The sequence below is a fragment of the Rattus norvegicus genome, chromosome 19 (genome assembly GCF_021556685.1).
Source record: "Rattus norvegicus strain SHRSP/BbbUtx chromosome 19, alternate assembly SHRSP_T2T, whole genome shotgun sequence".
NCBI lineage: Eukaryota > Metazoa > Chordata > Mammalia > Rodentia > Muridae > Rattus > Rattus norvegicus.
The window spans coordinates 15,841,740-15,858,143 of NC_141552.1; the positions used below are offsets into that span (position 1 = coordinate 15,841,740).

At 43.5% G+C, this 16,404-nt stretch overlaps 1 protein-coding gene across 1 annotated transcript; it reads right to left on the bottom strand.

Moving 5' to 3' along the window:
- Nucleotides 1–1,788: 1,788 nt before the first annotated feature.
- Nucleotides 1,789–5,765, bottom strand: LOC134483266 (disks large homolog 5-like). Its single transcript, XM_087595808.1, has 6 exons — nucleotides 5,609–5,765; nucleotides 4,415–4,574; nucleotides 3,804–3,947; nucleotides 3,005–3,159; nucleotides 2,180–2,285; nucleotides 1,789–2,059 (listed from the first exon to the last, which is right to left on the bottom strand). The coding sequence occupies exons 1-5, from the start codon at nucleotides 5,733–5,735 to the stop codon at nucleotides 2,221–2,223; spliced, it is 651 nt and encodes a 216-aa protein (XP_087451934.1). The 5' UTR covers nucleotides 5,736–5,765; the 3' UTR covers nucleotides 1,789–2,059; nucleotides 2,180–2,220.
- Between the last annotated feature and the right edge of the window lie 10,639 nt (nucleotides 5,766–16,404).

The window sequence follows — 16,404 nt, forward strand, 5'->3', positions numbered from 1 at the left end:
ACACACACACACACACACACACACACACACACTTTACTGACATGGTGCACATTCTTTGCACACCAAAAATAAAGTGAGCAATAATGAAAACAGATCAATAATGGAATCAATGGAGGGAGCTGTGGGGAAGCTGGGGCTTAGAGTTACTTAAAGGCCCTATGCAGGCTCTCCTTTTGTTGGGGGAGAAATCAAGTGCAATGTCGTTCTTTATTTTTTTTTCTCTAAAGCACAGAGGGCTAGGGTAGATCATAGGGCTTTGAGAATGTTCGGCAAGTACAGTTACACGGAATTAAATCCTAGGGCTGGGACCTATTTAATCTTCTACAAAGTTACAGAGCAGCCTGGATGAAGACTCTCAGCTGAAAAGGTGGACATCTCAAGACAATCACTGGACAATGGCTGACAGACTTGACTGAAGACTGGAAATGTTTTGCTATCTCATAGGAAAAGAAGGCCCCTCATACCACATTGTACTCTAAGGACAGTTTATTCAGGTTAGGCATGACATGAACTATTGTCTAAGGTCACAGATGTCAGCACAAAGTATCCAAGGTGTTGTATGCCAATGGTAGCATCAACAGAACAAAGCACACAGTGTCATGAAGACATAAATCATGAGTATGTGTAGCAAGACCCAGGCCTCTTCCAGGTTCTTAGATAGTAACTGAGAACCTCAAATACGGTAGTGATGTGATAGTGTGGGGTGAATCTAGTTACAACTAGCTTCTATATTGACACAGATGATTCTTTTTGTGTCATGTTCAGCTTATAATGAATGACTAGACCTAAGCATGAGAATAACCAAATACTACATTGCTTCTCTAGCTGCTGAGCTTTTAAAGCCCTGGGGTGACAGCAAGTTTTTGTGGACATTCTGGATTGCTCCTTCTGTACTTTAACTCTGTGAGTCACCTCCACTCTCAGTAAGTTAGTTCAATTCCATAAATTGGAAATCAGTCACCTGGAAAAAATATATTCTCAATATGATCCCAGTTTGGCCATGGAAAAAGGGTAGCTTGAACTGCCCAACCTAGGTTCTGGGCCTGCACAGGCCTGCTCTCCAAAAGAAACCTGTGTTCACAGCTATAGGAAGCATTCACTATGTATGCTCTTGAGGTTTCTCCCTAAACTGCTTAGATTAAGATACGTTTCTTGCTATCAATAGAACACAATATGCCAAGCTGGCTTACAGGATCTAGTTTCTATTCTGTATTTTATCAGATGTGCATAATACATATGGTCATCATTGATAACAGGTGAAAGATCTGCTCTAATATGAAAACTAAGTGGTGCTGGAGGATGATCCTGACCCACAATGAGGAGTGGGAACACCAGAGCTCTGTAGGGATGCCTGGCAAGCTAACACATTGAGCATGTCGGCTCAGTAAGTTCCCTGTGAATACACATCTCCTGAGATCTCTCTATTTAATCATAGGTGATCTTGTCCACCTAATACAGCACCTCCTGTGGAATAACAAAAGCCACCTGCAGGAGCTGTGGTGATGACTCACAGGGTAGAGCATCTGCTGCTCTCTCAGAAGAACCACAAGGACCCTAACATTTGGGTAAAGCATGTCAGTGATTACATCATAAAGTGTGTGTCCGAGAAACAGCCACATTATCCACACAAAAGACACTGTCACACTGGGTACACCTTGGTGACTTTGAATTCACTTATTAGCCCAGGCTCCATGGAACATGCAGAGATCCATCTGTAGCTGTCAGTTCTAGGTCCACAGGAAGGGACAGAACCCTTGAGTAAGAAAGATGGTCTTAAGAGTCAAGAGATAGAATTCAATTTTTATTCATAACAAATACATTTTTACAACAAAACAGGATTAAAATGAATAAAAATATTTAAAAATATTTTAAAGTAAAAATAGTAACAAGAACATATAAATATGAAACAACAAAAAGAAAACTTCAATTAAAATCATAACAAAAATATTTCTAAAAGCATATTCTTAACGAACATTTAGAAGCACAGACGTATTGCTGTTTCTCCTCTAGCACACATAATGAAAGGCGGTCCCCCAAGTTGTCTCTCAAGTGCTGTTTTCTGAAGAAGAAAGTGAGTAAGACCTCAATCAGTCAGGCTGGCTCAGTGTTATATAAATTTAGGGTCTCTAAGAAATGACAAATTAACGCAGAGGATGAATACTCATCCAAAAAATGTTACCATTCAGGATGTTGGTCATCAGGGACTCCTGAGAAAGCAACTTATTCTTCAGGAAGCTCTCTTACTGGGGTGTGTCCAATTCCAGCTCTCTTGCACTTTCTGAGACCTGGGAGAGGAAGGCAGTTTTTCAGACACTGATTTGGTGGGGAAATGCAAGCCAGCTGTCAGAATGCTGCCTTCTACCACCTCAGTTCTATTGGACAGTCGACATGGACCTTTTAACTGATATCATTGTTGCTAACTCTGCAGGCAGGGCAAAATCTCCAGCAAGCCTCACAGTAATGTGGGCTGCCAATCTGGGACCCAGACTTATACCAGTGCAAACCAAGAACAGGGCAATGGGAAGAGACCTCATCGGGTTGCAGGAAGAAAGGAGATGTCCATTTGTCACCAAGGATAAAGCCAATGACAAGTACTAATTTGACACTTGCACTTGGTTCTTATCCCAAAGGTGCTTCCTACACAAGAGGTCACATGACCACAGAGTGTCAATTGTTCAAGAACCAAGAAATTGTTCAAAACTCTACATAGGATCCAATCTATCACATGGATATGCAATAATGAGATATGTTATTCATCTGTCACCATTTCTAGACTGCAGCTTCAAAAAGAGCAGCAAAATATGCTTGCACAATAATTCAGTTTCTGAAAAGTGTTTAACTTCCTAGAATACTTGTGCATAGGCAGAGCAATGAACAATTCCATTACATGAGGTGGTTGGCTGGTTGTGAGTGTAAATTAGAAAGGTGGTAAGAGAAGCAAAGATGTATCAAATTGGCAAATTTGATCAGATATTGTTAAGCTAACACATCTGCTCGTCCCTACCTGATAATGCTGGTTCTGGCCATTGATGGTCTTTATCTTTCTTGTTGAAGTCAACCAAATATTTCTGGTTCAGTGCACACTCAAGATGTCCCTCCTTGTTCTCCTGCTTCAGTGGGACCAACTTCTTCCTACATGTGTTCTCCATCAGGAGCTGGCTGAGCAGGTTTTGGAAATACAGTCTGCATAGTAAGATCATGCTGGCCCTTTCTCCCATTCCTACTCCCAAGTCCCACTAACTCTACCAGGTCCCAGATACCCATGAAGACTTAATAAAATGGATCTTGATACATATAAGGCTGCTGCACAAACCATAAAGAGTTAATTCGGGGAAGAATAAATTGTTTGCTTGGCCTGACACCAATTAGTGTACACACCTCTGAGAAAGAACATGGATCTACAACTATCCATGAAAGCCCAATGCATGGGGCCAACATCAATTAGTAGTGGGCCAACACCTTCAAAGGAGGTCAGTAGAACCAAGAGAAGGTCATGCTAACCATGTGTTCCACCCACTGAGTTTTGTAAAACCTGGTGTGACACCATAGGTCCAGGGCAGCCTAATAACCTTCTGCTGACTTCAATCAGTACTGTTCTCTCTAGAGCCTTCTGAAGATGCCTAGACAATCCTGGGATGAGGAACAGTCTTTTATGGAACTGAAAACTGAGTCCTAATGACCCTGGAACACTGATGGGTAAATAGCACAAGAGATAGAACCAGAGCTGAAGACCGTCCAATCCAGAACAAAGAAAGTCAGAAATGGCCATTCCACAAGTGATAGCCTATCTGACCAGGACTTACCTAGAGAAGGTAATCTCCTTCTTCAGCTTATGGTTGTTCTCATGGACCTCAGTGTTCTCCATCTCTAAGTTGTGCAGAATTGACATGACTGCCTCCTCCATTCTCTCCAGGTCTTCATAATATGGATTTGGCCTGAAGTGTGGCCTGGCCCCAAATGATAGAATACAATGAACATCGGCATTTAGGAATATATGAACTGGGGTGGGTCCTATATTACCCCAGGCTGCTGCCTGGATCTTCCAGCACTCAGTCCCCTGCCTAGCAAGTACAGAGACTCACCATAAACTCACTGCAATTACAATCTTGCAAAGCCACCAGCTATCAAGGGCTTTGCAAATGCACACTGGGAACTCACTCTCCCTGAATTTATCCCTGAATTCTTCATTCAGACCACAAGTTCTGCTTTTAAATAAATGGAAGCAGATGAGTCCATTTTCAATCTCACTCCTCAGGAAGGGTCAGGTTCTGAATCTCCACTATATGGGAGGTGAGGTTTAGCACAGGGTGGTTAGGGAGGCACAGCTTTCTAGAACCCAAAACCTTAACAGGATAAGAAAAAGGTGACCTTGCAGACCCAGGAATGAAACAAGAGCATTTGGAGCGATTCATACCTGTTCTTCATGGATCTCTCTGTCAGAAACCTCAGGCGATCTCTCAGGTCATTTCTCTCCTCGGTAATGAGCCGCAGCTCTTTAAGCAGCCTCTCCTTTTCCTTCATGGCCTGATTCTTGCTTAGGTCAGTGCCAGGGGATGATGTTTCTCTCCCAGCGTCTGTAGGTAGAAGAACACAAGTGAACCTGCATGGGGAGAATGCATAGAGTGTTCATAGACCTCAGTGAGGCCTAAACAGGAGAATAAGCCAGGAACCCAGTGTCACTGCTAGGCGATTGGTCTATGCTTAAGAGGCCTCCTCAGGGGATCTCAGTTCTCCCACTACTCTATAGAGACCAAGAGATGTAAGCAGCCAGGTGTTCCCTATTCCGGACATCACGTGCTTACATGTACCACGGAGATGGCTTCTCCAGGATTATTGTCAGCTGAACAGGGTACAGCTTGGTTTCAGGACCCTCACCCCTGTGGCTTCAGAACTCAGATGATAAATTCACCATCCACAAAACTTGAATGATTGGAGACACTCAGATGTCCTACCCTGATACTCTAAGGCAACAACTTTGGATTTAAAATGCATTTCCAAGGGAGGATATGTTCAATAGACTTATCAGTCTCCCTATGTGAAATACCAAATGCCCCAGAAGTGCGAATAGGTTACAGGCTGAATCTTGGTCTACACGTTCCAAATAGTTTTGGTATTGTAGAAAAATGTTTGTAACATACAACCTCTAATATATAAAGCAAACAATGACCCTGCCAGTTAGAAGAAATCAGAGAAGGTCTAAGAACATAAGGTTATTGCCTGGAGCACAATCTCTCCCTGTTACTACTGTCAGATACCCACTGTATTTAAAGAAGCAATGATAGTGAAATTTATTGCTGCCCTGTCTAAACTCAGAAAAGTTGGACCCTCCATGACCACTGATGGTGTTATTATATCAATGTAACAGAGCAAATGAACTGAAAAGTAAAGACCAGAAGTTCACAGTATAATAGCATTGGCCTTACCATATACTCCCAGTGGGGATGGGGAAACTAAAGTTCTGAAATCCTTGACTTTAAGGAATTGTGATATTCATGGAAATTCAATTCCTTTTCAGATGCTCCAGTTGCTGTGGCCCATTGCTAGAAAGGTCAGCTTAAACCTGCAGCCACCCTGGCAGGAAGCTCAAAATACACTGCCCAGAACTTACTCCACATTCCCCAGAAGTGCTGTCTTTGTCCATCATTACTTTGAGACGAAAGGCCAGACTCCTTCACTCTAGTCTCTCCAGAATCGACATTCCCCCTCCCAAAACGCTTGCGAAGACGGGAAAACATGTCTTAGCTTGTAACTGCCAGACTCAGACTGAGAGAAACTAGGGCACTGGTTGTCACTACAACACTGGTGACATCACAGAGGATGCCAGAACTCTCTAGGAGACAATAGAATGTCCAAGAAGGGACAGCAGATGTCATGGGGAGCAGACTTTGCCTTCTTGCTAATGTTCTCCCTGTACTGAGCATAAGCAGAGGTGCCCTTTCCAGGAGCCTTTCCTGGGGCAGAGCCACTGAGCATCTCCTGCTTCCAAAGCCAAATTTTCCTCAAGGCTTGATTATAAAAACCTTAGTAATTCCTATGCATCTAAATGAATGTTTCCTTTCAAATCTTTCCCAAAAAATGTCTCACTAACTCACATTGTCCTCATTCACCAATGTTAGCCATTAAAACTTCCTGAGATTTCATACCAGCTTGAATATGCAGTCAAAAGTTCTCCTGTCTCATTCTGTACAGGTGCTTTATATCACATCAAGAAATAGTCTGCATGTAGGTTACAACATGGGTGTGTATTAGGGGAACACTCATGAAGTCATGTGCTTAGCAATCGACAATTGCCAGAAAATTCCTTAGGAGAAAGAGTTGAAGTCTTTAAGGTGCTAGGAAAAGTGTGGAGACCAGTTGGCAGAGGAAAGTGCAATATTGGAGCCACCAGTGAAGGGAACCTCATGCTGGTGGTGGGGTTCTCCTCTCTGCACCAATGTCGACAAAGGAGCACTGCTCACAGGACTGAGTAAGATATACCACGAGCTTCTATCAGAAAAATAAAATAGTCAAGAGATATAGGGGGTGCACAGAAACGTCTAAAATGAGGCTATAAACATCATTAAGTGGATAGAGCAAGGTCCCTGCACCTGTACGCTGGGAAATGGCCACCACACCAAACACAAAAGCATCTATCATAGTAAAAAATGAATACTTTATAGAATGCACACACTAACATTGATTGATCACATACATAGTTCAAATTTTGGGGGCAAATTCATGGCCTTAACTATCTTTGTCTCAACTTATATAGCAAAAAATAAGAAAGAACGAGAAAAGAAAAAGTCAAAACCAAAAGCTCAAGCTTCTCATATGAGGATTGCAGGAAGTGTTATATGGTAGTCAGTTCTGATTAGACCATTTTAGATAGAACAGTGCATAGTGACCCTTATTGTGATGGGCCCTATATAAAGCTTTCTACAATATTGGAATTTTAACAAACCTCATCCATAACGTACGGAAGAGGCACCATGAGATCACCATGTGATCACCATGTCCTTACTCTGCATCAGGTTATTTTTCTGCATCCTTGATTGTCAGGCATATAACAGCAACAATCTGAAATAACTGGTAGACATGGAAAAACATGGCTAAAACTATAGTTGTGGGCTACACACCTCAACTGTGAAAGGCTAATGCTGTCTGCACAGTCCTTGGAGGCCACTCTTATAAGCCTATTTATTGCAAAGTGAAAGGAGGTTTATCTGAGCTCAAAGTGATCCTGGCCAGCCAGGTAGAGGGCAACATGTGATACTTGAGACCCTGTTTTAAACCAGCACAGAAATCCACACTTCATTCAAAGCATCATCTACGAATTCTCGATTATTTACCATTCTCTCCCTACCAGTCGTTCTGTTTGGAATGGTAGAAAACAACGGGAACTGATCTTTCTATTCTAAGGACCTTGATCTCTCTTTTTTTAGGTCCACATTAAGAGTGCATACAAATGGACATCACCATCTGAACATCTTAGTATTATCTACTCTGTATATATAGCATAATACTGTGCCTATGACAGTCTCAAGCTTCCTTGAGTGTAGTTGCCCCATCAAGAAGTGTGAAGTTCTGAGTTCAAACCCCAGTGATGCTTTAAAGGGACTAGAAGAAAGCCATCAGAGATACTCCACTTCTTTGTCCTTAGATTAAATCAAGTTGACACAATGTGAACCTGGTGGGCTATTTAACCAGCATCTTTCTCCCAACCCCACTTCCACGAGTTCAGTCCATGGCAGAATTCATCCCCCACCATCCTAGATATTTCTTTGTATATTTCTACAAGAGCCAGGTTTCTTTTTTTTAATAGAATTAGTTGTAGTCAATCAACTGCTGCCCTATGTGAGAAATGATTAGTATCTATTGCAACTTACCACAGTGTATTTGTGTATACAAGTACATTATTGGAAATCCAGCATTACTGAGTAATTGGAAACCAGTGCTGTGGCCTTGCCTTTCTGTGCCTCTTCCTGGCTCACAGGCAGCAGGGGGCAGACCTTGAGTTCCTCTTCAGGGACAGAGTGATGTTGAATGGGCACTGAGCAGGCAGAGAAACACAGCTGAGGCAGCTCCTTTCAGTTATCAAACACATCATCTCCTTCCCATCTTTTTTTTTATTTTTTTTTTTTTTATTTTTTTTTTTATTAACTTGAGTACTTCTTATATACATTTCAAGTGTTATTCCCTTTCCCGGTTTCCGGGCAAAAATCCCCCTCCCCCCTCCCCTTCCTTATGGGTGTTCCCCTCCCAACCCTCCCCCCATTGCCGCCCTCCCCCCATAGTCTAGTTCACTGGGGGTTCAGTTTTAGCAGGACCCAGGGCTTCCCCTTCCACTGGTGCTCTTACCTGGATATTCATTGCTACCTATGGGGTCAGAGTCCAGGGTCAGTCTATGTATAGTCTTTAGGTAGTGGCTTAGTCCCTGGAAGCTCTGGTTGCTTAGCATTGTTGTTCATATGGGGTCTCGAGCCCCTTCAAGCTCTTCCAGTTCTTTCTCTGATTCCTTCAACGGGGGTCCTATTCTCAGTTCAGTGGTTTGCTGCTGGCATTCGCCTCTGTATTTGCTGTATTCTGGCTGTGTCTCTCAGGAGCAATCTACATCCGGCTCCTGTCGGTCTGCACTTCTTTGCTTCATCCATCTTGTCTAATTTGGTGGCTCTATGTGTATGGGCCACATGTGGGGCAGGCTCTGAATGGGTGTTCCTTCAGTCTCTGTTTTAATCTTTGCCTCTCCCTTCCCTGCCAAGGGTATTCTTTTTCCTCATTTAAAGAAGGAGTGAAGCATTCACCTTTTGATCATCCGTCTTGAGTTTCGTTTGTTCTAGGGATCTAGGGTAATTCAAGCATTTGGGCTAATAGCCACTTATCAATGAGTGCATACCACGTATGTTTTTCTGTGATTGGGTTAGCTCACTCAGGATGATATTTTCCAGTTCCAACCATTTGCCTACGAATTTCATAAACTCGTTGTTTTTGATAGCTGAGTAATATTCCATTGTGTAGATGTACCACATTTTCGGTATCCATTCCTCTGTTGAAGGGCATCTGGGTTCTTTCCAGTTTCTGGCTATTATAAATAAGGCTGCGATGAACATAGTGGAGCATGTGTCTCTTTTATATGTTGAGGCATCTTTTGGGTATATGCCCAAGAGAGGTATAGCTGGATCCTCAGGCAGTTCGATGTCCAATTTTCTGAGGAACCTCCTTCCCATCTTAAGGGCTACTGCTGAGGTCTTGCCCCCATACCTACCTTAATAGCAGTGAATTTATTACACAGCAGCCAACTCTTTCCTATTGTTCTGTAATACTTCTCCACATCATGGATGCCAAGAAAAACACTAACAAAGAACAAAAAACTCTGAGGTTGAACTGTGTGGTGCTGGTCACATACCCTGTTATGTTCTGTATGTTATGAGGTTTGTTAATCTTAACAAGTTCCCCAAGTATATTCTTCACATAGGACCCAATAGATTCAAGGAAAATTGGAACAATTATGTGTAAAATGGCCTCAGTCAGGGCCCATAGACTGAAGCATTTGCAACACTTGTGCATGAGCCCATGTGGATTTTGCAACGAGCGGGGCCTAGCAATGTCCAGTACACAGTTGTGAGCTGTTGCTCTGGTTGAACTGTATTGGTGTGTGCATTCAATGAACTACACCTATTTAAATGAATTCAGTGTCCTCTGGTTTGAATCCAGACCCCTTGACACCAGATCTTCCCTTCTGCAGCACTTGGGAAAAAGGCTAAGTTTAGGAAAGGTGACGTCTTGTCATAAGTTATGTGACAGGAGGGATGGTGAATGATCCCTTGTGATAAGAATCAAGGTTTCCTCTGTGGTATTTAGGTCTATACTGGCCCTGTGCAACAGCTTCAAGAACCCATTTCTGATTTTCCTTGGGATTCCCGTGATGATGCACTCAGACATGATTGGAAACAACCAAAACGGTGGTCAGACTTGATTTATAAAATGTAGGTAACATTGCAAACTTATGTTGTAGGATATTTGATCATATTGTCATCCCCAATATTGCATTATTTACTTAGAAAAATACCTTCTGGCTGTGTAGTTCAGCACTAGCACCAATATTTAACCCTAGAGCTATTTTTGTTTGTTTGTTTGTTTGTTTTTTGTTTTTGTTTTGGATGAACAAGTACTTTCCTATTTTGTGGCCCAGCCCTAGCTCTTACTTCTTTGCACAGTCATAGAGAGACTTCAAACATATACTCAGACAAAGCCAGGGGAGTGTATAAAAGGGCCTAAGGCAATACCACATAATGACATTGAAAGTGGGCTCTCTTCTTGATCGCACGCCTCCAGCTCTCCTGACATCTACATGAATTATAACTCCTAATGCAGTGTAAATGATGTCTGCGCTATTGCTGAAGGAATCATGAGAATAACAACTGTAAACATTCCACCATGGATAGAATTTGTGGAAAAAGGTGACTGGCAGCCAACAAGAGGGCTCTACAGTTAAAGGGGCTTGCTGTCAAGTCTGATGAGCTTGACTCAATCCCCAGGACCCACGTGGTAAAAGGGAGAGAACCAAGGGCCAAGCTGTCCTCTGGCTTCCACTCATGCGCTTACATGTATGTGAGTATATATGTATATGTCTGTATGTATGTGTGGATATGAATGTGTTTATGCATATGTGTATACGTGTATATGTATATGTGTGTATATGTCTGTCTATATGTGTGTATAGGTGTATTTGTATGTGTGTATATGTATTGTATGTGTGTATATGTGTGTATGTATATGTGTATGTGTGTATGCATGTATGTGTGTATGTGTGTATGTGTGTGTATGTGTGTGTATGTGTGTATGCATGTAGGTGTGTATGTATCTGTGTGTGAGCATGAATGTGTATAGTCATGTATAGGCATGTGTTTTCATGTACGTGTATTCGTGTATATGTACGAATGTATGTGTGTATATGTATGTATGGACACACAAACACACACAATGTTAAAACATAAAAAGCTCCTTGGAGTATTCACCGTGCCTGGATAAGTGGTGACCATGTGGGGGAAACACATGTCCATGTAAGCACACCTGTTCACATACGCTGAGCAATGCCCAGCCTGGTCTTGAGCTCACTACCTGCCCAACGATGAGTTTCTGCCCACCTGGTCTTCTCAGAGCCAGGCGACGATTGTTCCTGCCATTCCAGTTCTGTTCCAGTTTCTCATGCCACAAACCTTCTAGCTTGAATCTCACCTACTGACGCAGGAAGTTAACAGCCTCCAACCCAGTGAAGTAACTAAACTTCTTCCTGATATCCTCAGGCTTGGTGTCCCCCATGAGTCACAGGGAGGAAGGATGGCATGCACCAAGGAGAAGGGCCATGGGCAAGGAAGAAAGGATCATAAGTCAGTCATCCCTGACACCAGCAAAGTGTGTGCTTCAGAGCTGGCTCTGCTCACTCTTGTCCCAGTGGCAGGACTTAAGAGTGGTGCATACCTGTCACCCAGCACTCAGAGACGTCTGAGGCATGAGAACCAGGAGTTCATGGCCATCGTAACTAATGGTGAGATCAAAGCCAGCCTGGGCTGCATGAGACTCAGTCTCAAAGCAGGCAAGGAGGAACTTGCTATATTTGAGCAAGGAAGCTGGAATCCTCCTGGGTTCTAAACATTCACTGCAATACAGAAAGATGCTAGGGCTACTCTGGCAGAAAGTAGGAGACAGAGAAGCTAGGTTAACCCTCCCTAATCTTCTCATGCTGTGTGAGCTATGAGTAGATGGTGCCCTATACACTGTGGACAGGATGGTCTCTCAGACGGTTCAGAAAGCCATGGAGGACTCCAGCAATTCTCCATTTGGGTGTCACTTGAGTCTTATATGTGTGTGTTTACAAGCCAAAATATAAGATCCATAGGTGACTGTGTAAATTCAACATGGCACAGCCATGTGCTGGAATATTATTCAGCCTTACATAGGATTCAGATTCTGACCCTTGAACAGGAATGAGAATGGTAGCCATTCTCCTAAGTCAGACCTCCAGGCAGTGCAAAGACAAACTAACACTGTATGACACCACTGAGGGCTGCAGTGTCACCAGTTATATAAAGACAGAAAGCAGGAAGGTCTACAGAGCTCCAGGGGTGACATGGAGTGGGGAGGTTGGAGGGTAGGTGTGTAAGTGGGACTGAGCCTCAGAGGAGTCAGACATGGCTGCAGAATATGCATGTGGCTGCCTCCCATACCTGTGAGTCCTGCCTCCTCAGAAAGGCAAATACAGCAAAAGAAAGGAACAGAGGGGACAGGCTCTGACCACCTGTAGACACACACAAATGACATAACAGAATGTGCACACTGATGCCTTGCTGCAGGAGTAGTTGAGCATCCAGAAGGGTTGAAAGAGGCTGGAAGGGCTGAGCATGGCACTTAGTTCAAGGACATAGCTTTAGGTCCTGGGGAACCTACGGTGCCCAGGCCCCATTATGCTGATACTGAGGGACATCGCTGACATTCAGGGTGATGGCCGGGCTGGGCTGGGGAATAGGTGTCCACTCTCACCTGCCTCAGCTTGAAGATGCGCTGGGTGAAGTAGGACTGCAACTGCTTGTTGGATTCATTGATGCAAATCTGCTGGAAGCTATTCTGTTCAAAGCCCTCAAATCTGAATATGGCCAAGACACCAATGGGCAAGCACTGGGAGACAAGGTTTTGATATAGCCGGGGCCTCCTGGGAAGACTAGCCCTCCTGAGAGGAGTTGCAGCAGAGGGGTGTGTTTTCCTGACCAGTTTGGTACCCAGTGTTTTTTTGCCAAGGGTCCCTTTATTACTTCTTGATGGAACCAGGCCTGCACATATCCAGTAAGCACTGGGGTGTAACCTAGGCTTGGTGCCCACATGCTGGCATCGCTGAGGGTGAAGCCTAGCCTATCACACTTCCAGACACCGAGTGCAGATGCCTGGGTTCCTATAGAATAGCGGTTCTTACCGTTCCTAAAATTGTGACTCTTTATTTCAGTTCCTCATGTTGTGATCCCAACCATAAACTTATTGGAGAGCTACTTCATGAGTGTAACTTTGTTATTGTGAGGAACTGTAATGTAAATGTCTGGTGTGCAGGAGCTCTGATGTAGAACCCACAGATTGAGAGCAGCTGCTGTAGAGGATCAGAGTCCCCCTCCAGCCCTGGTGTTTGCAGAGATCCCCTGGGTTCCTAGTCTCCATGGCTTTCCCAAGGACAGGGTTTATTCTTGGCCATCTCAGGGCCCGGGACCTCACAGAAACAGCCTCTCCCATGTCCTTCCTGTTGAGGAGAGCGTGGTTGGTCCTCAGCACAGACCAGTCAAACAGGGTGCTGTATAGACACTTGGCCAGGGGTCTCCTGCAGTTATGGCCTCTGGACAGAGGGGTTTCTTCCCTGGGGTGGGGCAACCATGCCAGGTACAGGCAGTGATGCTCAGAGTCAAGACCTAGTTTTGTCTTATTTTCATAGACAAAGTTGCCCAGGCTGGCCTCGAACTTGCCGTGTAGCCAAGGATAATTAAACAACTGATCCTACTGCCTCTACCCCCCATGGCCTGGCATTGCAGATGAGTGTCACCAGAGCTGGTTTGTCTCAGCTGCTATACGGCTCTAAGTCAGGTGCCTCATGTGCAGGAGTGTTATGACTGTGCCATCCCCACACTGCAAACAAGGTTTTCACCTTTCTCCTGCTGAAGTCTGCTTAATCCCACCCTGGACCCAGGACACAGCAGCTGTGGGAGACTCAAAGCCTGGGGCTTCAGCACAGCATGGGTACACAGCATGGCATGCAGCCTACACTGCTGTGAAAAAGCCAAGGAAGTGCTTCTCAGCTCACCCCCTGTAGGAGTGTCTAGTCCATCCTTCTCTCCATGGACGCAGACATCTGCTTCCAACTGCCCGACATGTCCCTCTGGTTTTGACTTTCCTGGATGCCATGTCAATGCCACCACACAGAGTTCTGCCTCTACTGGGGACACACACACAACCTCTCTGGGGGACATCTGAGCCAAGCAGGGATTGGGTGCACTGCAGAGAGGTCAAGTCATGTCGTGAAGTACCTTGTCCCACAAAGGCTCACTGTTCTGGGAGTTGACTGGAAAAGTAAGCTTATGCCCCTGGGCAGGGTTCCCCATAGGGAGTGTCCCACACCCTGCTATCAGGTCTATTCCTGGTGCCATGCAAATTCAATTTGCAAGACCCAATGCTCTGGAAATGTCAAGAGCTAACGGAAATGTACCAGGAAGTGCACATCATAGCAAAGGGACAGGATGGCACAGAGACCTATGCTATGGGTTAAAGGGCACAGAAAGGCCACCTCGAGCACAGGGGTCAGTCACCTCTTTCACAAACAAGGCAAAGGTCAATGCTCTCAGCTCTGGGAGCCTACAGGGCTCTGTGGCTCTTAAGCCCTGCAGCTGCAGCCAGAAGCAGTACTGAACAGGATGTAAATGCTGAGTATGGCGATGTCAATAAAACTTTATTTACAAAACCAAATTGGTGGTAGTGGTGGTGGTGGTGGTGGTGGTGGTGGTGGTGGTGGTGGTGGTGGTGGTGGTGTCGGCGGACTGGTTCATTTCAAAGCACGCTGGAGTGGCATGGCCACTGAGCATCGGGAAACACAGAAAGGAATGCGACCGGACGCAGGGCTCCCAACACCCTAGACGTCGACCTATGGCACTGGAACAGGGTCCCTGAAGGTAAGTCTGGACAGTCATATAAGGTAAGTACAATTTATTACAAGGAAATGGGACAAGATAAATCTTCTCTTCATCTCGCTATGCTTAAGCATCTTTAAGAGTGCAGGGAATTCATGTCTATCAGTCTGGTTTAGAAAAGTGTTTAGAGACAGCAAGAGTAAACTCCATGGTTCCCTGACGAGGGTTCCAGGGATTCTGATATCTGGGTCAAAGTGAAAGTTAAGGTGAAAAAGGCTGTCAGGCAGAGCAAAAAGATTCCAATTTCTGGTCTCTTTGGGCTGTAATTTTTACTGTGTTCAAGGCCATGAATGCAGACAGGGTAATAACGAATACAGAACAAGAAGCTAGAGCTTCATTAAGACAAAACGAAAGTAAAAGTTTTGCCCTCTGCACCATTGCCTGAAGCAGGTTTTTCTAAGTCGTTTCCCGAGGATGGCATGTTGACCATTAGATTCACAAGATGATAATGACGAATTCACCTGCCTTTTCTTTTCCTATAATTAGGCCAGCATCGATTCAAGGTGTGGCCCAACCGACTTATTATAAAGGATGATACTGGTTGGTTGAAAAAGGTAGTAGCTTTCTATGAACCATATATTAAGTTTTTATGTATATTAAAATTAACATTGGAAAGAACAATGGTAGGAGAGGAAGCTGGAGGACAACTGCTGCAAATGCTTGCTTTTAAAAATGCTAATGAAGAGTACAGGAGAGCATTATTACCTATAAAGGAGGCTGGGGATATTAATGCTTATATGAAGGCATGCAAGGGTATCTTTTCTGAAAATGGAAAGATGCATATTTGGCACGTATTGATCCAGATAGAGTTATTAAATTATATGTTTAAATACTCTTGAATATCCTACAGGCGCTTTCGCTCAGGATGTGTTGCCTTTAGAATGGGTTTATATTAAATAAAACTTTAACCAAACATTAACAAATAATGAGGAACAAATTTCTTTAATTATTCAGCAAGGCATACAAAGACCTGTTACTCTGTGGGGATATGATTGTGCTGCTATTGTTTTCCCATTAAGCAAAGATAAAGGGGAATATTTAATGCAGATGTCTGAGGTTTTTCAATTAGCCATGATTTCTTACACTGGAAATATTGAATTTCATCCTCCCCATAGTAAATTGTGGGATTGCTTTAAAATACAAAAAAAAATTTGATAAATACACTAATTTCTGTTGATCCATTACCATCAGCCTTTACTGTGTTTACAGATGGCTCTAACACCAAGATGGCTTATTGGACCAAAGATAAATTTTGGGGACAAGAATCTTCTTTTGGGTCAGTACAACAAAATGAATTATTAGCGGTAATTAATGTATTCCAGGATTTTACTCATGATGTAAAAATATTATAGCTGAGTCCGCTTATGTTGTAGGAGTAGTACAGAATATTGCGACTGCTGTTGTTTCTACATCTAAGCATATATTAAATGTTATTCTCACATATTAAAGGACTATTGTTATTATGAAACTCTAGAATATTCATTACACATACTAGATCACATTCAAAATTTCCAGAATCTTTAGCACTTGGCAATCCTATGGTAGATCAATTAGTGGCATTTGCTACCCCAGAAGAACACAGTCATAATCATGCCAATACAGGATATTTACATATTAAATATAAGCTTCCCTATTCTCAAGCCAAACAAATTATTGCTAATTGTCCTATGTGTCAGTCTTCACGTATAAAATGTGTTCCATCTCAAATTAA